The sequence below is a fragment of the Hypanus sabinus genome, chromosome 1 (assembly GCF_030144855.1).
Source record: "Hypanus sabinus isolate sHypSab1 chromosome 1, sHypSab1.hap1, whole genome shotgun sequence".
NCBI classification, from domain to species: Eukaryota; Metazoa; Chordata; class Chondrichthyes; order Myliobatiformes; family Dasyatidae; genus Hypanus; species Hypanus sabinus.
This window is the reverse complement of record NC_082706.1, coordinates 15,794,260-15,820,142: the sequence shown is the minus strand read 5'-3', so window position 1 is coordinate 15,820,142 and position 25,883 is coordinate 15,794,260. Positions and strand designations below refer to the sequence as shown.

Here is a 25,883-nt window from a genome sequence, read left to right as displayed (position 1 = left end):
CCCAAGTCCCTTTGCATCTCTGCATTTTGAATTCTACATAATAATCTGCCTGTTTATTTCTTCCATTAAAGTGCATGACCATACACTTTCCAACATTGTATTTCATTTGCTGCTTCTTTGCCCATTCCCCTAAACTAAGTCTCCCTGCAGGCTTTTTGCTTCCTCAACACTACCTGCTCTTCCACCTATCTTTGTATCATCAGTAAATTTAGCCATAAATCCATTATTACTATAGTCCAAATCATTGACGTACATTGTAAAAAAGCAGTGGTCGCAAAACTGACCCTGGGGAACTCCACCGGTAACCGGTAGCCAGCCAGAATAGGATCCCTTTATTCCCACTCTGTTTTCTGCCGAACAGACAATGCTCCACCCATGCTAGTGACTCCCCTGTAATTCCATGGGCTCTTATCTTGCTAAGCAGCCTCCATGTGCAGCACCTTGTCAAAGGCCTTCTGAAAATCCAAGTACACCATGTCCATTGCATCTCCTTTGTCTTCATCACCAATCCTTTAGCAGAAACAGAGTTATAGAGTCATAAAATCATTGCCCATAAGATACTGGAACAGGATTAAGCCATCTGGGCCATTGCATCAGCTGTGCCATTTCATCATGGCTGATCTAATTTTGCTCTCAGCCCTGATCTTCTGCCTTCTCCCCATATCCTTTCATGCCCTAACCTAAGAAACTATCAATCTCTGCCTTAAATACACATTTGTAGTATCACCATTGTTCTCCTAGACTCCAATTAATAAATTCCAAGCCTGCTCAGCCTCTCTCCATGACTCAAACTTGAGTTTACAATATATGCACGATTACATTAAAAACATACTTGTATTAACGAGACAATTTGAAAAAAAAATGTTAAACTTAAATTATTCAAGATTTAGAGCAAGCCTACTGTGACAAAAAGTAGCCATGGTGTTGCTACAACGAGGTAATGGTTAAGTTTGGGCAAGACCCAAATGGCTGAAAGGAAGCAGATGCCCATGAACCTGGTGGTCACAACTGAAAAATTTCAGAATCTGTGTTGCAATATAGACAGTAAAACAATTCAATGGAACCTCAATGGAGAAACCTCAATTTGGGTTCCATTTACTTATAATCTGGAAATCAGGACAATAATACAGAAACACACAACATTCTATAGATGCTGGAATTCCAAAGTAACACAAACAACATGCTGGAGGAACTCAGTAGGTCAGGCAGCATCTATTGTGAGGAGTAAAGAGCTGATCTTATGAGCCAAGACTCTTCATCAGGTCTCAGTTTCAGCCCAAAACACCGACTCTTTATTCTTCCCCATAGATGCTGTCTGACCTGAGTTCTTCCTGCATTTTGTATGTGTTAGGTAGGACAGTGGGACATTTCCCCAAAAGGGCCAATACCTCAAATAGGCCATGAGACATAGGAACAGAATTAAGCTATTCAGCCCATCAAGCCTGCTCCTCCATTCCATCGTGGGTACTTTATTATCTCTCTGATTCTCCTGCCTTCTCCCTGTAATTTTTAACCTATCAACCTCCGTATGTTGCAAAGAAATCCTCTGATTCACCATTCACTAGCTAAAAGTTTTCCTCATCACTGTTCTAAATGAATGTTCCTCATTTCTGGACTCCCCACAATAGGAAACATCCTTTCCATGACCTCTCTAGCCAGAACTTTTGGTAGGTTTCAATGAGATCCCCCATCATCTAAATTCTAGTGAGTGCAGGCCAAGAGCCATCAAATGCCACCATCAGATAACCTTTTTATGTCTGAGATTATTCTCACGAATTTCCTCTGGATCCTGTCCAATACCAACACATCCTTTCTCAGATAAAGAGTCTAAAACTGCTCACAATATTCCAAGTGCAGTCTGACTAATGCCTTATAAAGCTCCAGCATTATACCCTTGCTTTATATTTGAGCCATCGTGAAATGAATGGTAACATTGCATTTGCCTTCCTTACCACCAACTCAACCTGCAGGTTAACTTTTAGAGAATCCTGCACAAGGACTCCCAAGTCCCTTTTGCACCTCAGATTTTTAAAAATTTTCTCCCCATTTACAAAATAGCCATTACCTTTATTTCTTCTGCCAAAGGGCATGACCAAGCACTTTCCTACATTATATTCCATTTGCCACTTATTTGCCCATTCCCCCAATCTGTCCAAATCCTTCTGCACACACCCTGCTTCAACACTACTTGCCCCTCCATCTATTGTCGTATTGTCTGCAAACTTGGCCACAAATCCATCAATTCTTTCATCTAAATCATTAACGTACAAAGTTAGAAGCAGCAGCCCCAATACTGATCCCTGTAGCACATCATTAGTCATCTGCAGTCAACCAGAAAGGGCCCCCTTTATTCCCACTCGTTGCCTCCTGCCTTTCAGTAACCTTCTATCCTTTCCAGTAGCTTTCCCATAATACCATGGGGTCTTATTTTGTTAAAGCAGCTTCATGTACGGCACTTTGTCAAAGGCATTCTGAAAATCCAAATAAACATCCAGATTCCCTGTTGTCTATCCTGCCTGTTATTTCCTCAAAGAATTCTAACCAATTTGTCCGGCAAGATTTCCCCTTAAGGAAACCATACCAACCACGGCCCATTTTATCATTTACGTCCAAGTACCCCAAAACCTTATCCTTATTAATTGACTCAAAATATCTTTATTAATATATTAACATCTTTCTAACCATTAAAGTCAGGCTAACTAGCCTATAATTTTCTTTCTTCTGTCTCCTTCCCTTTTTAAAGAGTGGAGTGACATTTGCAATTTTCCAGTCCTCTGTAACCATTTCAGAATCTAATGATTCTTGAAAGATCATTACTAATGCCTCCACAATTTCTTCAGCTGCCTCCTTCAGAATCCAACTGGTCCAAGTGGCTTGTCTACCTTTCAGATTCCCTTCTTAGTAACAGCAATGACACTCACTTCTGTCCCAATGTACTCACATTTCTGGCATTCTGATCGTATCTTTCACAGTAAAGACTGCTCTTCTGTCATTTCTTTCCCTCCCACTACCTCTCCAGGCAACACACACAAAATGCTGGAGGAACCCAGCAGGCCAGGCAGCATCTCTGTAAAAAAAACTACAGTCGATGTTTTGGGCCGAAACTCTTTCTCCCTATCTAAATTTGAAATGTATCCGAAAATACATTCATGTACAGTCAACCCTCCTTATCCGTGAGGGATTAGTTCTGGGACCCCCCACAGATACCAAAATTTGTGGATGCTCAAGCCCCTTATTCAACCTCTCTCAGTGCAGTGGACATTAGGACCCAGTGGCAGAGATCTGAATCTGCAGTGCTTCTGCTCAGGAAAATAATCACAATAACAATTGTAAATAAAGTGGAAATAATAAAGCGATCGGAAAGAGGTGAAACGCCATCGGTCACTGGAAAAGCAATAGGCTACAGTCGGTCAACGATCGGAACAATTTTAATGGATAAAGTGAGAAAGGCTACGATGAAAGCTACAATTATTACTAAGCAATGCAGTGGTTTAATTATTGGATTTTGGGGTTTTGATTCCTCCACATCAACCCAGCACGGTGGAGAGCACACTCGATAGCAGTTTGTCACTGGATTGAACTTAGGAAGAAGTTCCCAAGCCCAGCGCTGAAACATACGTTTCTTAAGTGTTTTATATGCATAGAAAGGTAAAATATATACTATATACTAAGACAAATGTTTGACTAACTGATGCTAAGTAATACCGGATGTACCTGTTCCGACTTACTTAGTAAGAACTTCCGATTTTTTTCCGATTCCGATCCACGATAACTCACGCACATCCTCCCGTATACTTTAAATCATCTCTAGATTACTTATAATACCTAATACAATGTAAATGCTATATAAAATAGTTGTTATACTGCATTGTTTAGGGAATAATGACAAAAAAAAGTCTGTACATTCTCGAACAAGTGCTGGAAGAGCACTTCTGGGTTTTCACGATCCCAGGGTTGAATTCGTGCGTGCGGAATTTGCAGATAAGGAGGGCCAACTGTATCCTCAAATTATTGGCTAGTTTACCTTCATATTTTATCTTCCCTCCCGTTATGGGTTTTTCAGTTGCCTTCTATTGGCTTTTAAAAGACTCCCAATCCTCTTCCCTCCTTCTTGTTTTTGCTCTAGTATATATTGTCCTTGACTTCCCTTGTCAGCCGTGGTTGCCTCATCTTCCTTTTAGAACATTCCTTCATCTTTGGAATGTGTCTTTCTTGTGCCTTCCAAATTTTCCCCAGAAACACCAGTCATTGCTGTTCTGCCAAACTCAGTGCCAGAGATCTGTTCGTTGCACCTTCCCCGGTAGGTTGCTCCCCGCCAAACCATATCCAAAACAGCATACTATTTGTTGAGAGGAACGGCTACAAGGGTACTCCGCATTTTGCCTATTCCCTATCCCTCTCCTCAGTCACCCAGGGACCCACACCTCTTGCAATTTAGGGGTGACTACCTCCCCGCAGTTCCTATCTTTCACCTACTCATTCTACCATATGAGCCAAAGATCATCGAGTTACAGCTCAATGCACTTCATGGGGACTGAAGGTCTCTCAAATTTCCCACATCTCACACTCGGAAAATGTCAATACCTCCAGATTCATTCTCAGCACACCAGCTTTGCAACAATGGCGGAAAAGAAAACTTACTAAAAACTCACTTTCTTACTTAGAATCCCTGTCTGTACTTGCCCAAGTCTGAAGGGCCAAATCCGATTAGCACCTGAGCTCTTTTAAAACCTTGCGCTGCATCTCTAATGAATGACCTCTTGCACTGATTGTTGCCCAATGAGGTTTTATTTTAATGACTTGAGTTTTTTCCAGATAAGCTACCACAGTAACAATTTAATCCTCTATTGTCCCGTACACTTCCCTTAATTTGAAGTGCGAGCCAGCAAGGTCCAAAAGCGTTAATAGAATGTTACTTTCACTGAATGTTTTTCTTACACTGTCCTGGGTTACAGTATAGGGAAGGAAGGCAGTGGTGAGATGGAGTTGAGAAAACACAATAAGCAATTGCTACACAGAAGGGCAAGTACTATTTGCAGGCATTTAGATTCATCACATTTACATTGAAACATACAGTGAAACGTGTCATTTGCATTAATAACCACACACACAAGACAGCCCACGGGTGTCTCCACATGACAGCATGCCCACGACATTAAAGTGCAGCATACCAGTCTCAGGGGGGAGGAGCAACCTGGGTATCTCCCAACTTGATGGCATGAATATCAATTTCTCCTTCCAGTAAACAAATCCACTCCCCCCCCCATTCTGACCTTTTACTTCTTCTCACTTCCCTATTCCTTCCCGTATCCCCTCCTCCCCCTCCCCTTTTTCCTATCAGATTCTTCCTTCTCCAGGCCTCGACTTTCCCACCCACCTGGCATTACCTATCACCTAGCTAGCCTTTCCCCTACACCCCCCCCCACTTTTTTATTCTGGCATCTTCCTTCTAAGTCCAGAAGAAGAGTCTCAGCCTCAAGCATTGACAGTCTAATCTTTTCTGTAGATGCTGCCTGACCTGAGTTGCTCCAGCATTTTGAATGTGTTGCTCTGCAATAACTAAGAATCAAATTTGAAGAACAGATGAACAAAGGCACCTACAAATCACCTGGGTGGCCAGAATACTGAGCACCACATCACACGGAGTACAGTTGGGGGCGGGTGGGTGGGTGGAGGTGTGGGACACACTGACCTCACGTACTTCCGGCAGCCTCAAGAAAGAGGAAAATTATGTTTGTTTTTCCTATTCAGAATTATTCAGCTTCATTGTTTCAGAAAAGAAAGCTTCTGGAACAATGCCCACTTCACACAATGTTCATCAATACAGCTTCTATAGTTTTTTGGTGGCAAAAGTTTGTTTCCTGCCTTAAGTCTCAAAAATAGAGAACAAAGTCCAACAGATTCCGCAAAATACTTCTAAAAGGGAATGGCAAATGACAAATGACAAATTTTACACACATGATTTCAAGCTAATGCATTTCTCATAGGAAAAAGAAAATTAATGCTGGATACCTTAAAGTTTTATCTTCACTTGCTCAGAAAATATCAACTCAGCTAAAGTGAAGATATTTCTACCTTTCCATTGCACCCAGGATCCTTGTATTTTGAGTGCGATTTTCAACTTCCTGTTCTTATGCACAGAACTTACGTAATTGGGGTAGAGGAGCAACAGAGGCTGAGATGAGATTTGATAGAAGTTTATAAAATTACGCAAGGCATAGATGCTTTCCCCACCCCCAGGCTGAAGTTTCTAATACTGGAGGACCTTTATTTAATACAAAAAGGAGAAAGTACCAAGGACATATGCAAAGTGAGGTTTTTTTTTTGTTTTACATAATGTTGGGGGGGGGGGTAAGGCTGGAAAGGGACTGCCATTTCTGATGGTGGAGGCAGACAGCACGGGAAAATTTGAGAGAGGTAGGTTCAGGAATATACAGAGAAAAGAGAGGGATGGTCAACGTGCAGGGAAGAGGAATTAGTTTAACTAAAAGATACAAGTTTAATTAGTTCAGCAGAGCATCATGGGCCAAAGGGCTTGTTCTGTGTACCATGTCTATTAATAAGTACATATTCACCACCCACCCCCTGAAAGTTTTCATGTTTTATTGTTTTACAACACTGAATGATAGTGGATTTAATTTGGCTTTTATTGGCACTGATAAACAGAAAAGACTCATGAAAACAAATTTCTACAAATTGGTCTAAATTTATTACAATTATTAAACACAAAATAATTGATGGCTTAATTACTCACCCCCTTCAAGTTGGCATTTAGCAGATGCACCTTTGGCAGCAATTACAGCCTTGAGTCTGTGTGGATAGGTCTCTATCAGCTTTGCACATCTGGACATCGCAATTTTTCCCCATTCTTCTTTACAAAACTGCTCAAACTCTTGTCAGATTGCATGGGAATTATGAGGGAACAGCCTTTTTAAGTTTAGCCACAAATTCTCAATTGGATTGAGATCCGGAGTCTGACTTGGCCATTCCAGGAAATTAGCTTTGTTGTTTTAAAGCTATCCCTGCTTAGCTTACGCTTTATGCTTGGTGGTCATTGTCTTGCTGGACAACAAATCTTCTCCTAAGTCACAGTACTTTTGCATACTGCATCAAGTTTTCCTCCAGGATTTCTCTGTATTTTGCTGCATTAATTTTACCCTCTACTTTTATTGGGCTTCCAAGGCCTGCTTCAGTGAAGCATCCCCACAGCCTGATGCGGCCACCGCCATGCTTCATGGTAGGGATGGTGTGCTTTTGATGATGTGCAGTGTTTGGCTTGTGCCAAGCATAGCATTTTGCCTGATGACCAAAAAGCTCAATTTTGGTTTCATCAGACCATAGAACCTTCTTCTAGCTGACTTCAGAGTCTCCCACATGCCTTTTGGCAAACTCTATCCAAGATTTCATGTGAGTTTTTTTCCCCCCAACAGTGACTTTCTCTTTACCACTCTCCATAAAGTTGTGACTGGTGAAGCACCCAGGCAACAGTTATATGCACAGGCTCTCCCATCTCAGCCACTGAAGCTTGTGACTCCTCCAGAGTTGTCATAGGTCTCCTGGTGGCCTCCCTCACTAGTCCCCCTCTTGTATGGTCACTCAGTTTTTGAAGTTGGCCTGCTCAAGGCAGATTTACAGCTGTGCGATATTCTTTCCATTTCTTGATTATTGGCTCAACTGTACTCCAAAGGGATATTCAGTGACTTGGAAATGTTCTTGTATCCATCTCCTGACTTGTGCTTTTCAATAACCTTTTTGCAGAGTCTCTTGGAGTGCTTTGTTTGTCTTCATGATGTAGTTTTTGCCAGGACACTGACTCATTAGCAGTTGGACCTTCCAGATACAGGTGATATTGAAACATCTTGACTGCACACTAGTGATCTCCATTTAATTATGTGATTTCTAAAAACCAACTGGCTGCATCAGTGATGATTTGGTCTGTCATATTAAAGGAGGTGAATACATATGCAATCTGTTATTTTGTGTTTTATATTTGTAATTAATTTAGATCACTTTGCAGAGATCTGTTTTCACTTTGACACAAAAGAGCCTTTCTCTGTCCTGACGAAGGGTCTCGGCCCGAAACGTCGACATCGCTTCTCCCTATAGATGCTGCCTAGCCTGCTGTGTTCTACCAGCATTTTGTGTGTGTTGTTGTTTGAATTTCCAGCATCTGCAGGTTTCCTCGTGTTTGCTTTTTCTGTTGATCAGTGTCAAAAAAAGCCAAATTAAATCCACGGTGATTCAATGTTGTAAAATAATAAACCATGAAAACTTCCAAGGGGAAGCCTATTTTTTTTATATATATAGTCACTGTTCATACAATAGCAGTAATATAGCTGGGGGGCTCATAGGCAGGGAGTTCAAACCCAGAACCTGCACCAAGACACAGAGACTCCAAAGAGTCAGTAGGCATAATTCCCCAATTGACTCTTGGGGAAAAATCGCTGACTGATGACTACTTAAAGAATATGGGAAAGTACTTAGAACCTGGGGGTAATGCATCAGGAGCATACCACCTCAAACTACACACCTGGCTGGCTTGTCAGCCTCTGCCTACCCCTTTTGTGAATGTGGTTCTATCAGCCTTGTCTGCCACAAAACCAGGTCATCCTCACTCTGACCAGACTCCTTTCCCTTTGTACATCCTTACATAAAGCATTGTTAACCCAAACTCAAATATTAAATATTACTATTAAAATGAAAGTGATAACTTCCAAGATTCCAGTGGCACATGAAAGAAATCTGTCAATATCTTTGCCTACAAGTCACTGAAAAGACACAGAAGGATGCTTTTCAGACTAGTACCTTGTCAGATCCACCAGCTTAGTCCTGCACCATTTCACTGGAATTTGAATACTGAATCACATTACCAGTAACTGTAACCCCAACACCCACAAGTAGTGAATACTGACTCCTAATGACTCACTTCATACAAAGGATTTTCAAGTGGCTTCTGGCACCCTATCCAATCAGCTGCAAGATCCGTGATTAGCAAACCTTCAACAATTTGAAGTTTTCCCTCCAAACCCTAGATCTTAAACATACCTGTCAAATTTTCTCTTCGAAAGAAAATAACCTAGTGAAGTATTTAAGAAATATTTTACTATATACCTGAAAGCACCTCAAATAAGCTCAAATAAGCAATTTGTTTGGGGAAAAAATGCTCTTAAATGCTGACATACTTTTTCAATGTGAAAACTGCAGCCAGGTTTCGACTTATAGAGTGCATACTCAAAATTAAAGCTGTGTAGGAATTGAGGTCTAGTCCTAATCTAGCAAATTACTTAACCAAAGAGAAAGGACATTGTAAAGCTGACCTGCCCAGAGGAAGTCGCAACGTAATTGTCACTGCTCTCACTGAATTCAAAATGCTGGCAACAAAATCTGTTGCCCAACACAGAAAATCTCAGTCCATTTGATTAATATTACAATAGACTTGAGATGTTCTACTGACTTACTGAAGCTACTTTATGTCCCATCTACACTCTGGACTGCAGCAGCACGCTGTGCTTGCATTAATGACACTCCAGCCTCAAAACATCTATAAGGAAGAAGAGTAAGGTGACCTCATGGGTGCAACCACTTCCAAATTACACTCAATCCCGTTTAACACGCACTGCTGTTTGTTCAATGACAGGGTAAAATTCTACAGTCAAAGTTCCAAGTACATGTATTACTGATCCATCAGATACCATATACGACTTGGGATTCATTTTCTTGCAAGCATTCACAGAAAAAATACCATAGAATTTTTCAAAAAACTATACATAAATAGACAAAATGACAATGAGCAAATGATGGCTAAATGTGCAAATATAAATAGTACTGAAAACAAGAACTGTAAAATTTCCTTGAGAGTCCTAACCCCACTATTAATACATTATCTCAACAAATGCAGCAATGAACTTTGGGGAAAAATAAGGATGGGGAATGAGCACAACCTCACCAAAATCATTCTGACAATAAAATATCCATCTGGTAGATTCTTAATTCAACACCTTTACATTTCATTTAGCATAGAACAAGAAAAAAAACTCTCATTTGTGGCATGTTTAATTAATAACTTCAAATCATTTTCATCACTCTCTTCAGTACTTTACATCTCATAAGCAGATTTGGGAGATCAAGGTCTGTAGCTGTCCTGTCAATTCTATTTTGTTTTACACCTACAGCTCATGTGAAATAAGCAGTTTTCATTCTCTTTTGCACACTGCTGAAATTCCTGTAGCAGCATGCCAAAATATTAACACTGGAAACCAAACATTGGGCAGGAAAAAGCTATTCCACATCAAAAGAAACAGATTGCAGGGCTGAAGATAATGAGAAATTGGTGTCTACTTAAAGGTTATTTGCCTATTTTAAGCAACACATTCAAGCAAGGAAACAGCATGAGAATATTTTAAAGTTTCTCAGCAGCTATGCACATCTGTACTCATGTCATTTTACAGATGCACAGCAGAGAGCATCATGAACAAGCTGCATCACGGAAACTGCACTGTGGCAAACAGGAAGACTCTACAATTGACAGGTAGTCAAAACTGTCCAATGCATCACCAGCAAAGCACCCAACCTACCCACCATTGAGGACATATACACTGTAAAGGGCCAGAAACATCATGGAAGATCCTACCCACCCTGCTCATGGACTGTTTGTCACACTCTCATTAGGGAGGAGGCTACTTCGCAACCAAAGCCCACTGGACTCAAAAAAAGTTACTTTCCCCAAGTAGTAAGGCTGATCAACACCTGCACCCCTCACACCCAAATCCTCTGCTACTTTATCATTACCTGTCCATCAGTGTATGTACAAACACTCCTGTGTGCAACTTTATGGACATACAATCAATGTATACAAGCTATCTTATGTATTTCTATTTATTGCATTTTTGTTATATTCTGTGCTGCATTGGATCTGGAGTAACAATTGTGTCCTGATGAAAGGTCTCAGCCCGAAACGTCGACAGTGCTTCTCCTTATAGATGCTGCTTGGCCTGCTGTGTTCCACCAGCACTTTGTGTGTGTTATTGTGTTCTCCTTTACACTTCTGTATTGGAAATGACATTAAACAATCTTGACTGGCTACAAGGAAGATTGAACATCCAAATTACTGGTCCACAATCAGTCAATCCAATTACTGTACTAAACCTGTCATTCTACAATCACTTGAAGCTTTGCAGATGAGCATGTGTCCACCATTCCAAATATATGAAATTACCTACAAATTCTTCAACTGAAGGCACATTCACAGAGCTGGTCAATACCAGATACTACAGTCAAAAGCACATTTCAAAGCAGGACACCCCTGAATAAAGGGATGACATAGAGCAACAACAATTACATTTATTGACATCAAAAAGGTTTGGTATGTGGTCAGTACTATTTCAGATGTAGCTACTGAACTATCAGGGTTGGACAGAAAAACACATTTCATTACATCTGGTTTACCAAATTAATTTGTTGGCTTCCAATGGTCAAATTAATTTATCAAACAGCTTAATTCCTGCATCATATTCTTCTGTTACAGATTTTCCCTGTCCACTTCGGGTATCAATAATAGAGCCATTGAATTTTATACCTATAATCTTTTACTTAATTATTGCCTTCCAAAACCAGAGGCCAAGTGTCACCTACCCAACAATACCTTGTACAAGATGGTTCATTCACCCAATGGACCTTATTGGTCTGCACAGTTAAACCACACCCTATGATTAGCAAATGGAAGTATTGACAAAGCTAGTCATCAAAAAGACTTGTCGCAACAAGCATTGAAACTCCACCTGGAATGATATTATGAAGTTTTACTCACAAGAAATGTTTTCTTTAATCTACACCCATGCCAACTACATATTTCACTTTCTGTAACATACAGGATAAAATTTTGACTTCAGAAAGTATGGAGAAGTAATATTTCAGACATCTTAGTGCTGCAAGGAGAGAAGGAAAGGAATTCAAGTATTCTTGCTGGTTCATTTCTCTCATCTGGACTTCCACGGTTACCCCTTCATTTCAAGTTGCTTGAAATACAGCAATGATACCTACACTAGATTCCATTTTGAGGATGTACACAGGACTTGGATTTAAATGCAACACACAGCCTCCTATAGTGCTGGACAAACTCTACCAATTCTTCTCCGGCCCCATGACAGAATTATAACCATTGCCCATATGAAAGCATCAGAGATCAATGGCTCTGTGGCAGGTTTCAAAACTGAAGGGCAAATAAAAACAAAAAGTGCTGTAAACACTCAATAGGTCAGGAAGCATCTGTGGGTAGGGAACACAGAACACAGCACAGCAAAAGGCCCTTCAGCTCACACTTGTGCTTACTAATTTAATCCAATCTCACTGCACATGGTTTATCTTCCTCCATTCCCTGCCTATTCAGGTGCCTGTCAAAATATCTCTTTACAATCACTATTATATCTGCTTCCATCACCTAGCAATTCACTCCAGGCATCTACCACTCCATGTAAAAAGCGTGCCCCAAATGTGCTTTTAAACTTTCCCCTCTCACCTCAAACCTATGCCTTGTAGTATTTGACAAGTTCAAAGTAGATCATCAAATACCATATAAAACCCCGAGATTCAGTTTCTTGTGGGCGATTACAGTAAATACAAGAAACACTATAGAATCAATGAAAGACTGCCCTTTAAGAAGTTTCCACTGAGGGTAGGGTGGGACAACAACTAGAGGTCATGGGTTAAGGGTGCAAAGTTTAAGGGGAAACTTCTTCAGAGGGTCGTGAGGATGTAGAACAAGCTGCCAGCACAAGTGGTGCATGCAAGCTCGATTTCAACATTCGAGAGAAATTTGGATAGGTATATGAATGGTAGAGGTATGGAGGGCTACGGTCCCAGTACAGTTCGATGGGAATAGGGAGTTTAAATGATTCGGCACTGACTAAATGGGCCAAAGGACCTGTTTCTGTGCAGTATTTTTCTGTGACTATCAGGACGGGTAAGCAACAACATGCAAAAAAACTACCAATACAAAAAGAAAAGCATTAATAATAAATAAGTACCCAAATAACAGAACAGTAATGAATTAGCTGGTTAATACACCCAAGCAGATTCTCCCTTGTATCGAAACAGTGAAAGCGCATACACAGAACCACAGAACAGTGTGCTTGTTTCTGGCACTGTCACACTTCGTAATACCCTGGCAATAAAACTCAGGTGCTCAAACTTTTGCCATGCAAAAATACTGATCATCACTCTTGACCTGATCCTTGGAAATGAACTTTTGCTCAATACTAATTTATTTTTAAGTATATTCCCCATCTTAAGCTATACTGTAAAATTTGGTCCGCCGGTTAAAGGATTGCCAGTCAATTTTTCTGGATATCCTCCGGGTAAAAGGGACACGCAAGAGCAATGGACTTGTGGTCCTGTGTTGTTTCATGACATTCAGTAGGGTACAACGAATCTCAGCATCTGTAGTCCTACCCTTAATACACAGCTTGAACTGAGCCTTAATGCCACACTGGCTGAAACGCAACTTGGAAATAAAAGAATTCCTACAAGAAGATACACATGTCAACAAACTGCATCTCCATGTTAAAATTACATAACCTGAACCAATCTATTAAGGAGATTGCATATTACCTCGCGTACAAATTTGGTCTACAGTGGGAACAACATTTTTTATTTAGAGATACAGCACAGCAACAGGATCTTCCAGATGAAAGAGCCTGCTCTGTCCAATTGAACCAATTAACCCAAGTTGCATGTCTTTAGAATGTGGGAGGAAACCAGAGCACCCAGAGGAAACCTATGCAGTGACAAGGAGAACGTACAAACTCCATACAGACAGCAGCACAATTGAACCTGGGTTATTGACGCTGTAATAGAGTTATGCGAAACTCTACACTATGGAGTCACCTCATTTTATTTAATACATTGGTCCTGGATAAGTTGACCAACAAGTACCAAATGACAGTCATTTGAAGTAGAGAGCAGTCATTTTTACTGAGCAGCCTTCAATCTCAGATTTGTAACTCTTCATGAACAATCAAATTCAGCAAACTGATGCTATACTAACAAATCTACCCTTTGTTAGCGCCCATGTCTTGCTCTGCAGGGTAGCTTGCACTCCCTTATGATTCCCAGAGCCAGCGTAAGCAGTAGTTTTCACTCCTGGCAGGTTCAGGCCTCCTAAACTGCTCAGAGGAGGATGACCAAACAAAACAAACACTGTGGTCCTCCAAGTAGGAAGTTAGGCACAGGATTAATCACCTTGTGCCTTAAACTTTAAGGCTTAAAGTAACAAAATGTTCTGGAAGCAGTATTGGCAATATCAAATATACTGTGCAAGGTGGTTTTCCTGCCAGAAGCAAATAGGGGTGGAAAAATAACACTGTCCTAAATACCAGAGGTACATTGGATTGCAAGAACGCAAAGCAGCGATCATCTATGCAAATTGAATTTTAAACCAAAAAAAAGCATTCAATTTTGATCACATTAGAAACAAAGTGATGAATTATCAGGATACCTCAAATAATCCGCCGTTCCAACCTCATTTGAATTTGTGTGGCTGAAAATTCAATAAACAGGGCAGTGGCCATCAGAACAGGACTGTAATCTGGCCCAGATTTTTTTTAAAGGATGGCGAGAATTACAGGCTATCAGGCCTAGTCTATATGCTCACCTCCTCCCTCAAATTTCCTAAAATCTGTAAAAAGTACAATACAAATATCTGGTGTATAATCTCCAGTGCTACAAGGGACTGATATAGGGTCAACACACAGAAAATGCTGGAAAAATGCAGGAGATAAACAGCAACAATGGAGGAAAATGGATAGTCGGCATTTCAGGCCAAAAACTTTCATTGAGATTGATTTGATGAAGGGTCTTGGCCAAAATGTCGACTACTTCTTTTCCTCCATTGATGCAGCCTGAACTGCTGAGTCCCTCCAGCATTGTGTGCATACTGATCCAGATTTCCAGCATCTGAGGTCTCTCAAATCTCCAAGTTATTAATGCTGCGCTTAGATATATTTCAGTTATTCAAAGTTGGGACAAAGGACTAACACACCTGGACATTGATGTTACATAATGCCCTTTTCATCATGTAATGGCCCAGAGTAGTGGCGGGGGGAAATCAGCCAGTGTACTATGACAGCGCTTTAAAGTTGATTCACCGCCATTTATTGTCCTTCTTGGTGGAAATGTATAGAAAAGACAAGGATTTTTTTTCATGTTTCAGAAAATGCAATCAACCTTAGCACTTCTTTTACTACTACACATATTTCTCCACAGAGATGATGAATCTGGACCACTCAGTCATGAGAACAGATCAGAAGTTGTGCCACACCTGCCACTGGTTTCCAAAGTGATAGGACATAAAATACAGATTAAATGTTCAGTTTCTAGCCTATACACTGTTCTCAGCGGGCATTAAAGATAAGGAACATCCAAGATCTAACCAGGATCCTGTCCAAAGACCACACATTTAGTGGACATCAGATGAAAAGCGCCAGATTTAATTATGCTGATGCTCCTTCAGATTTGCACAAACTCTTAATGACTATTGAGACTATCAAGAATAAAATAAAATGCATTACTAGATGTATGCATATATAAAAGATGAAAATGAAAAAACTCTTGCTTATTTGCTTTCTGCAATGCAGGTTTGTAATACATATACAAATATATACATTCAAGCCACATGACATTTTCAGAGTGCGGAAGCAACTTGGGGGGGCCTAATCAACTTCTTATATTTGTGCATTGCATACAATTAAAAAATGATTTTAAAAACCTGGCAGCTAATATAATGGAACCAGCTGCATTTACATCATAAAATGGAGTTCAGAACACTTATGCCCAGGAATATTTTTAACTTTTATATATGCAGGAGTGCCCATTCAAATATCGATGCAACCCATTTAGCCAATTGAAAGTTGACATAAGGAATTAGTTCTGTGCTCCAATAATGGCTTCTTGGCTGATGGACAGCAAGTCTACTGTAGTACTAAGCTAGAGATTAGATGTCCTAAAAGAAGCTTTGTCCTAAATCAGACAAATAAATATTAGAATTAGATTCAGTGCTGAGACCTTAGATGATTGAGCCAAAAATTATGGTAAGCAAACTCATCAACTTTTATAATTAGACACACACATACCCACTCACTAACGTATATCTCCCCAACCCAGGGAAGAATAGCTATCAAAAGCCAAACTGGCTGAAAACATCGTCAAATCTGATTCAACTTGGCAATTTCCTAGTCTGAACAATCTGGTGCTGCAATATCTATTGAACTTAAATAGTTGAGTAGCTTAAACTTCCCTGAAGTACACCAAGCCACCAGTTTCTACGGTCACAAATGAGTTGGGCAGCTGCAACAATATAACCCTTGAACAATAATGATCAACAATAATTTTTTATCGAGATAGTGTGCCATAGACTTAAAAGTACACTCAGTGGCTACTTTACTAGTTAACTCTTGTACCTAATAATATGACCAATGTATGTTTGTGGTCTTCAGCTGCTGTAGCCCACCCTCTTCGAGGTTCAACTCATTGGGCATTCAGAGATGCTCTTCTGCACACCACCGCTGTAACGTGTGGTTATTTGAGTTACTGTTGCCTTCCTGTCAGCTTGAACTAGTCTGGACATTCTTCTCTGACCGCTCTCATGAACAAGGCATTTTCACCCATAGAACTGCCACTCACTAGATGTTCATATTGTTTTTCCATGTCATTCTGTTAACCCTAGAGACAGTTGTGCATGAAAATCCCAAGAGATCAGTGAGATACTCAAACCACTCTGTCTGGCACCAACAATCATTCCCACAGCCAAAGTCACTTAGATCACATTTCTTCTCTATTCTGACATTTGTTCTGAACAACTGAATCTCTTGACGATGCCTTTTATGCTTTTTGAGTTGCTGCCACGAGTTGGCTGATTAGATATTGGCACTAACAAGATATACAGATGTACCTAATAAAATGGCCACTGAGTGTATATTGGGAATTTTTGCAGAGAAAAGCTTTAGTACAAAAAAAAATGGAAGATAGGTACCTTAATTCTCTCCTTCTGCCATGATGGATTTCCAGAGAAATTTTATCACCAAGTTTATTTAATGTATACTGTTCAACAAGGATTTAGATTAGCCATCATCAATTCAGTAAGCTTGAATGATACTGTCAGCAATATTAGTAATTTCAAAGCACAAAAACCTTTTTGCACTCAACTAGTTTGAAATATTTTAATCTCAACTGGAAGCACACAGAAATGCTGCCACAAAAATTCGAATAATCTGGATTCAATCTTGATTTCCAATGATTGAACTTCCAGTGCAAGTTGGGTTTCCTCCAGGTGTTCCATTCTCCTTACACATCACAAAGATATGTGGATTAAAAGATTAATCGCTGACTTTCAGAGACACTAGTGGGATCGTGTGGTAGAGATAGGCCTCTACTAAAGTAGGTGTAAGGTGCTCCATCTCTCTGCTAGCTTGCAGGTAACCCTTCGGCAAGGTATAGCACCAGCTTACCCTCACTCCTGATCAAGGTCACATGAAGCCATGGGAGCAGGTGGATGGTGGTCATATGAGCCACTGGCGCATATCACAAGTCCTGGTTACGCCACCAGGCAGACAATCTCTTAAGAGTATTGATAATGGCTGGGGTCACCCGTCTTGTAAAGACTCTGCCCTGAAGAAGGCAACAGCAAACCACTTCTATAGAATTAGCCAAGAACAATGATTGTGGAAAGACCATGATCGCCCATGACATACAGCACAACTCATAATGAATAGGTGAATGGAATTGACGTGAATGAGCAAAGAGAAAAAAATGGGATCAGTGCAAATGATGTTTGATAGCCTCCATGGATGTGATGCGTCAAAGGGGCCACTTCTCTACTATAGGCCTCAATGACTTTAAAACTATTTTGGTGTTTTAATGCAATTTGAGTAAGACAGTACAATTTAGGGCTACCTTTATAAATCTCAAATTAATCCCATTAGTGGGCAATTCCTTTTTAACACAATTAAAGAAAATACTACCAAGACTGATAGCATGGGCTGCACAGTAGCATAGTTGTTAGATATTGCAGCACCAACAACCCACGTTCAACTCCACCACTGTCTGTAAGGAGTCTGAACATCATCCCTGAGGTAAATTACAAACTCTGGGTGCCCATTTCCTCCCACATTCCAAGGGCATACGGGTGAGGGTTAGTAAGCTGTGAGCATGCATTGTTGGCAATGCAAATGTGACTACACCCACCATATCCTTGGAAAGCATGTTGATTCTCAGTAGTCACCTGGTCAGACCCTCAGCGACCTCATACACCACTGCAAGTGCCACAAGGATCTTAAGGATCTCGGCCTGAAACTTTAACTGTTCATTTCCCTCCTGCCGGGTTCCTCCAGCATTTTGTATGCAGTCAAGAATTCTAGAATATTCAGAATCTCTATTGCCTAGCAGTAATTTTAATTGCACTTCATTAAGAGGAGCAACCAAGTGGGTGAACTATTCCTTCAACGGTCCACACAAACCATTGCTAGAAAACAGACAGCATTCCACTAATACAGAATGCTCCGAAAAGACAATCGCACTAAATTAAAATGAGCAGAAATATTGTACTACCCATCAAATTTCAAATACTAGAGACACGTCCCTTTGAATATCTTCCCGAAAGTTGTCTATTCTACCAGATTTCAACCAGTGGAGTCAATTCCTCTGTCCAACTGGATAATTCTTACTAGACATATTTCACTGGAAGAGGTTACAGAGTTGCACCTGCCCTTATTCAGATTAAAGACATCCATAAATCATGACACATAGGAGAATTAGGCCATTTGGCCCACTAAGTCATTTCCAGCATTCAATCATGGTTGATATATTATCTCTCTCACGCTCACCCATAACCTTTAATAACCTTTACAACCTATCAACCTCCGCATTAAATGTATCCAATGACATGGCCTTCAGACGTCTGTAGCAATGAATTCCATAGATTCGCCATCCTCTGGTTAAAAAAAAGTTCCTCATCTCTTTAACAAAGGGACACCTTTCTATTCTGAGGCTGTCCCGTGGCCCTAAACTAATCTAAACTTCCTCTCCACATCCACTCTAAGGCTTTCAACACCGGAGAAATTTCAATGAGATCCACCCCACTCATTCTTCTGAATTCCCAGAACCATCATTTGCTCCTCAAATGTTAACCCCTTCATTCCCGGGATCATCCTCATGAATCTCCTCTGGACCCTCTCCAAAGGCAGGGTATCGTTCAGAGTCAGACAGATGTACAGCACAGAAACAGGCCCTTCGGTCCATGTAGTCTCTTGGATACGAGTCTCAAAACTGCTCACAATACTCCAAATGCAGTCTGACCAATATCTTATGAAGCCTTGGCATCATATCCTTCCTTTTATATTACAGTCCTCTCAAATGAATGCTATCGTTGCATTTCCCTTCTTTCCAACTCAAACTGCAAGTTAACCTTTACTGAAACCTGCAATAGGACACCAAAGTCTATTTACACCGCCGAATTGTGAAGTTCTACTGTTTAGAAAACAGTCTATACCTTTATTCCCTCTACCAAAATGCACGATGATACACTTTCTTTCCCAAACCAGATTCCATTTGCCGCTTCTTTTTCCATTCTCCTAATCCATTCATCGTTTTGCAAACTTTCTGCTTCCTCAACATAGTCTGCCACCCACTATCTTTGTATCATCCACAAATTTAGACAACGCAAAAAAAAAGACCCAACATCAATCCCCGTGGAACACCCTGTGGTAGCCAACCACAAAAGGCTCTCTTTATTTCCACTCTTTACCTTCTATTAATAATGCTGGAAGACTTAGTCCTAATCCCTTCCAAGATAGATTGTTCAAAAAAGTGCGCTAGAATCCTTACTGATCATCTTTGTCGACAATGGCCTTTGCAACATCTCAACAGCTGGGTATTTCAACAAGCCGACTTGACCCAAATGATAAACATTATGCCAATACAATTTATTTTGGAATTTTAAATAAAATGCAAACTATTGTCACAACTACACTTTCCATGAAACAGCTGCAGTTGACAAAGATTTTGGTATCGCAACTTTGAATCAAATGGAACTTTCGCTTGACTCTCATGAAATTTTGAGTGTATCCCGTAATCACTCGTCCCTATGATAATCAGGTTTATTATCACCGACATACATCAAAGAATTTGTTGCTCTGTGGAAGCAGTACAGTGCAATGCATATTAAGAATTATAGTAATATTTCAACAATAAAATTAGTGCAAAAAAGAGCAAGAATAGTGAAGTAGCGTTTGAGTTTCATGAACCTTTTAGGAATTTAACGACAAAGAAGCTATTCCTGAAATGTTGAGTGTGCCTTTGGGCTCCTGTAATATCTCCCTGATTACTGTAATAAGAATAGAGCATGCCCTGGATGCTGGGTGCCCTTAATGACAGATGACACCTTTTTAAGGCATTGCCTTTTGATGATTCCTTGATGGAGTGGAGGCTAGTGTCCATGATATGTTATTATGAGTTTATATGCTTATACATATAAAAAAAATCAGAGCTAGAAGTTTTTGTTTCAAGCCTCAAACAATCCTCTGGATTTGCGGTAAACCATTCTATCTGGTGTCAGACTGAGAAAAGTACAAATTGATCATCATCCGGGAATTTTGATATATTCAGATTAGGTATCTAGATCTGCACCACGTAGCTAAAATTGGTGTGATAAAACAATCAGTAAAGGCACCAATTAGTTCATTACTTGCACAACATAAATCTCTGCATATTGCAAAGCAAAACAAAATGAAATGGAAATACTTCAACATAATCCCAATGGCAGATTATGAAGAAATCGCACAAATACTGAAAGTGAAATCATATTCTTGTATCTTTCACTGGAAAGTATCCTGCAAGATATTCAAATAGATGAACACTCTAATCACTGATTATGTTTCCTCCTTTGCTCTGTGAAATTCAATCTAATCTTGTAAAATATCAATAAAGTTTGCTCCACAGACCAAGGTCCAAGGCCTGTAAAGACAAGACAAAGGCACCACCTCTACCTGTGTGCTTATGCAAGGATTTGTAGGTGAGGTTTTACAGGAGTTGTACAAACCTACAGAAAAGTTCTTTTGAACTGGTCTACTTGCATCGTGAAAATGGACTTGTGGGTATGTTTTCAAATACTGGGACTGTTGAAAACGAATGAATTTAAATACATCAGTCCTAGTTTACAATTGGGTTCTATCCCAGATTGCTGTTCACAATCCAAACAAGTCAGAAATTAACATAATCAGTTCATAGAAGAGGGTCACAGAAACAGCTGTGATGGAAGAGCAAAGTGTGAGAAGAGGGTCAAAGCTGGTCTCGCTGTTTCAATGAGTGAACCTGCACAGCAACCCCAGCTCTGCTCAGTTTATTCCAACTCCTGATTGTTGCAGCCTGAGGGTGGGGAAAGGCAGCACAGGGAAACGTCCCATCCCCACCCTAGATACCTACAAACCTGCAACAACAAACAAACCCAAACATCCATCCATCTGGTCTCCCATACAGGTAACCATAACCGAGGGTACACCAGTATTGCAGAACATTACATCATACTAATTTGAACTCAGTTCTTTCCAACTGCAAGCCAAAATATATCTCCTGTCCTATGAAGGATTAATGGCTAAGTGTATTCCTGGAGAAGTTGCTAACAGTCAGACCACACAACTCAATCGATGCAACAAGCATTGGAAAAAGCTGTAGAAAGTTGTTAACTCAGCGAGCTCCATCACAGGCACTAGCCTTTAGAGCAATGAGGACCCCTTCAAAAGGCGATGCCTCAAAAAGGCACCATCCATCATTAAAGCGCTCTCCTTCACCCAGGGCGTGCCCACTTTTCATTGTTACCATAGAGGTGGTACAGGAGCCTGAAGTCACACATTCAACATTCCAGGACAGCTTCTTCCCCCATGCCTTCAGACTTCCGAATGAATAACAAAGAAGTCATGAAAACGACCTATAATTTTTCTTCTCTTTTTGCACTATTTAATTTTTTAATATATTCTTATTGTAATTTATTTTCTTTATTATGTAAAACTGCAGCAAAACAGCAAATCTCCAATGATATTAAACCTGATTCTGATAACGAGCCGCTGGCGGAACTCAGCAGCTCAAGCGGCATCGAAAGAGGGAATTATGAGCTGAGACTCTTTGCCTGGATTGGATGCTACAAACTGGACTGAGACACAACATTCAAAGACCCTTTTTTAAAATCTTTCAGCCCTGGGATCAGCCAGCAAACTGGTATGTAACACTGCATGCATGGCACCGACACTGTATGCGTGGCAGTACTGAAGTGAAAGAAATCATTGTAATGGGTAACAAAATGAATCATGATTGCACTCAATTCTTAAAACACTGGTAATCTTACTTGGCTCATGAAGCTCCTATCACTGTTTAAAAGCACGACCTTACATGAGCAGAGTACCAGCAGAGGGCTGTTACAAAATGAGTTTACTGCTCCAGTTAACTTGAACAATCCAACCTTGCTATTTACATCCGAACATCTCCCTTGCTGTCGAGATACAGTTTTTTCTCAAATCTACACTACTATGACAAACACTGAAACATGCTCAGAACACACAACTTGAAGCCAGGGGAACTTAGCAAACACACTAATGACTTCATGCAGAATTTAGAAGAGCACTGTTCTTACAGCTTAAATCTGATACATTCCCATATGCAGACCTAAACTAGTTCCTCATTCAATACACTTTAACACCTTTTAAACCAATGACAATTCTGTAATCAACAGAATGGTTTCATTTAATATCAAGTAATTTGTATACAGTACACAACCTGAAACTCTTGCTCTCCACAGACATCCATGAAACAGAAGAAAACACCAAGGAATAAATGACAGAAAAACTTTAGAACCCCCTCCCTCCCATACATCAACCCTACCCCTCCCCTTCCTTGCTCCAGTCGGAAGCGTCAGCCTTCTTCAAGCAAGCAATAGTAAAGCCCCCAAAGAGACCATGATCTAGGTCCATCAAAAGCTACAGTCCATAACCCAGCACTTTGACATGCCACAGGCTCTTTCTCTCTAACAACAAAGAACCCTTCCAGAGTGAGAGAAGACCAACAAACAGCTTGTTCTTTCAATGTTACAGTCTACAGTGTCACTTATTCAAGTTTAACTGATTCGAGAACCCCCTCCCCAATCTCATACATCTCAGAACTATGCAAAATACACTATTATCCAGGTCTGGAAATCAGTGACTTAGCAACTTAAAGTTCACACAGATAGAATACTACATTTTTTCTGAATACAACTTACTGATATCGGAATGACACTGCCTGGCATGTACAGAAATGAAAGGGCACTGGCCTTCAACAGCTCACTCATTACAAAAAAGAATTTGGCCCTTAAACTAGCTCAGAAGGTTTGCAGCAATCAGTGGGAATCACTTCCTAGAAGCTGTATGTACTTTTGCTGGACAGCAAATCAAAGTGACAGCAATGTGTTATTTCAATTAACTCAACCTATGCAAGGAGCAAATGCAAGCAGCCATGACTGCAGGAGCAAGGAGTGCCGAGTACCCACAGGAAGCACTTCAGTATACAGCTCAACTTCATCAGTTACAGGCCTACCACGTATCTCAACTACTAAACACACCTCAAACGCTTAAAGAACAAACATTAGCATCTAGATGATCTCTTACCTACACAATATCCATTCTCAGCTCACTACGGTACTTCCTCCCAAAGCCCATAATGCACGGATAAAAAGCGCACGAGCACACTCAACATTCAGCTTTTCACAATCACGTTAGTTCCCAGAGCAATTCCTACATCATGTTCAGAATCTCGCAGATCACTTGCCGTCATCGAGTGCAAGAGAATGATACCGGGGGAGGGGGGCGGAAGAGACAGAAGCTGCAACACACGCTCCAACCATTCAACAAGAGAGAGAGAAAAAAATCACAGTCAAAAGGCACTAGAAGCAACTAGGGAGGGAGAGGGGAAATGCAAATTTGAATCGCTCTACCTTCTGCAACATCATCGTCTATAGCTCCTTTCACCTGCGAGAAACACCACTGGATGTCATTGCCACCACTTCCAACTCCTGAATGAATGGGAGAAAATTAAAATTAATGAAGTAGTATATTGCTGGAGAGGGGAAACATGCATATTGGATGCTGGGGAGGGGTTGGGTGGGAGGAACACTCACAGGGCACCAGATCCTCCAAGCTTTACACAGGGGTGGGGGGAGGTTCAATGCAATTAAAATTAAATCAATAGGCAGGTCTGAGAAGGAGGAGGGGAACTCCAGCAATTGCAGAATTGTGGTGGTGATGTTTCCTTCCAGACCCGGGCTGTTTGCCTGCCCTTTCAGCTTCAGTGCAGAGTCCGCAGGCCTAAAATGAGCTGACAGAGGGAGGGGAAGAGGTGCAGGCTGGAAAGCGATCCCGGCCAGGGGTCGGGGGGCAGGATGGAGAGGCGGGGAGAGTCCACCCACCCCCCCCCCTCCCGCTGCCCTTTTATTTCACACTTCAAATTCTCACCTGCCATGGCGGAATCGGCTGGAAATGGAGGTCCTCTGTGTTAGCGCGGCGTCCGGTGATGTGGCCGAGGCCCGAGACTGAGAGGCCGGGCCGCACTTGGCAGAGGATGGCGGCGGATGGCGTTTCCCGATGGCGCTGAAGTCGCCTCCCCCCGCTCGCTGAGCCCGCCGCCGCCGGACACCCCCCTTCAAAATGGCGGCGCGCCCGCCCCGGCCATCTTACAGTGACGTCACCCCTCTCCACCCGGCGGGCGGGCGGGGCCAGAGCGGGAGCGAAGGGGCGGGGCTAGCGACAGCAAGGCTCCAGCGCATGTGCAGATCCAACTGGGTCCGAAGTTACTGTCCATACGTTCATAAACATTCTATATAGTAAATCTATATAATGCATTATATATAAATTTAACGTATAATATATTTTATTTATTGAATCAAAGAACATAATAATAGTACATTCCATCTTTTATTTAATTTTAATTCATCATAGTTCATTCATAATATATTAATTCTTGGACTTTTCAGAAAGCACCACACATGTGGCTACTTAACAAGTTAAGAGCCCATGGTATTAAAGGAAAGATACTAGCATGGATACAGCATTGCCCAATAGGAAGAAGGCAAAGAGTAGGAATAAGGAGAGCCTTTTCTGGTTGGCTGTCGGTGACGTGTTGTTCCACGGGGACTGTGTTGGGACCACTTCTTTTTACGTTATATGTCAATGACTTGGTTGATGGAATTGATGGCTTTGTGGCCAAGTTTGCAGGCATTAAGATAGGTAGGTGGGGGGGTGGTGAGACAGGTAGTTTTGAGGAAGTAGAGAGACTACAGAAGGACTTAGATTCAGCGAATGGGCAAAGAGGTGGCAGATGGAATAGTGTCAGGAAGTGTATGGTCATGAAATTAAAGGGTAAACTATTTTCTAAGAGGAGAGAAAATTCAAAAATATGAGGTAAAAAGGTGCTTTACTTCCAGTTAAGCTCCAATGCCTTCTGTGCTCACTTTGACCACCAGAACATGGAGGAACCATTGTGCACTCCCATGTCTCCCGATGATCCTTTGCTCTTAGTATCTGAAGATGACATGTAGTCTGCCTTCAAGAGCATGAATACAAGGATGACAAGGATGGAGTACCTGGATGAGTACTGACTGGCTAGTGTGTTCACAGATATCTTCAGCCTCTTCAAGCAGGTTTCAATCATACCAGTGCCGAAGAAGGCTGTGCCTCAGTGACTATCACCCAGTGGCACTTCTATCTACAGTGATGAGGTGTTTGGCGAGCCTGGTGTTGAAACTGAGCAGCTCCTTGGAACCATCCTATTTGCCAACCGGAGCAACAGGTCTACAGCAGATGCTGTCTCCTTGGCTC

At 41.1% G+C, this 25,883-nt stretch overlaps 1 protein-coding gene across 1 annotated transcript in view; it reads right to left on the bottom strand.

Moving 5' to 3' along the window:
• The window catches only part of LOC132391625 (serine/threonine-protein phosphatase 2A 55 kDa regulatory subunit B alpha isoform), an 82,988-nt gene extending 58,219 nt beyond the window's left edge, over positions 1 to 24,769 (bottom strand). The window contains exons 1-2 of the mRNA XM_059965063.1: positions 24,522 to 24,769; positions 24,005 to 24,082 (exon numbers count right to left, since the gene is read on the bottom strand). Coding sequence (XP_059821046.1) covers positions 24,005 to 24,082; positions 24,522 to 24,528 — 85 coding nt within the window. The 5' untranslated portion in view covers positions 24,529 to 24,769. The remainder of the gene's footprint in view (positions 1 to 24,004; positions 24,083 to 24,521) is intronic.
• Positions 24,770 to 25,883: the final 1,114 nt, after the last annotated feature.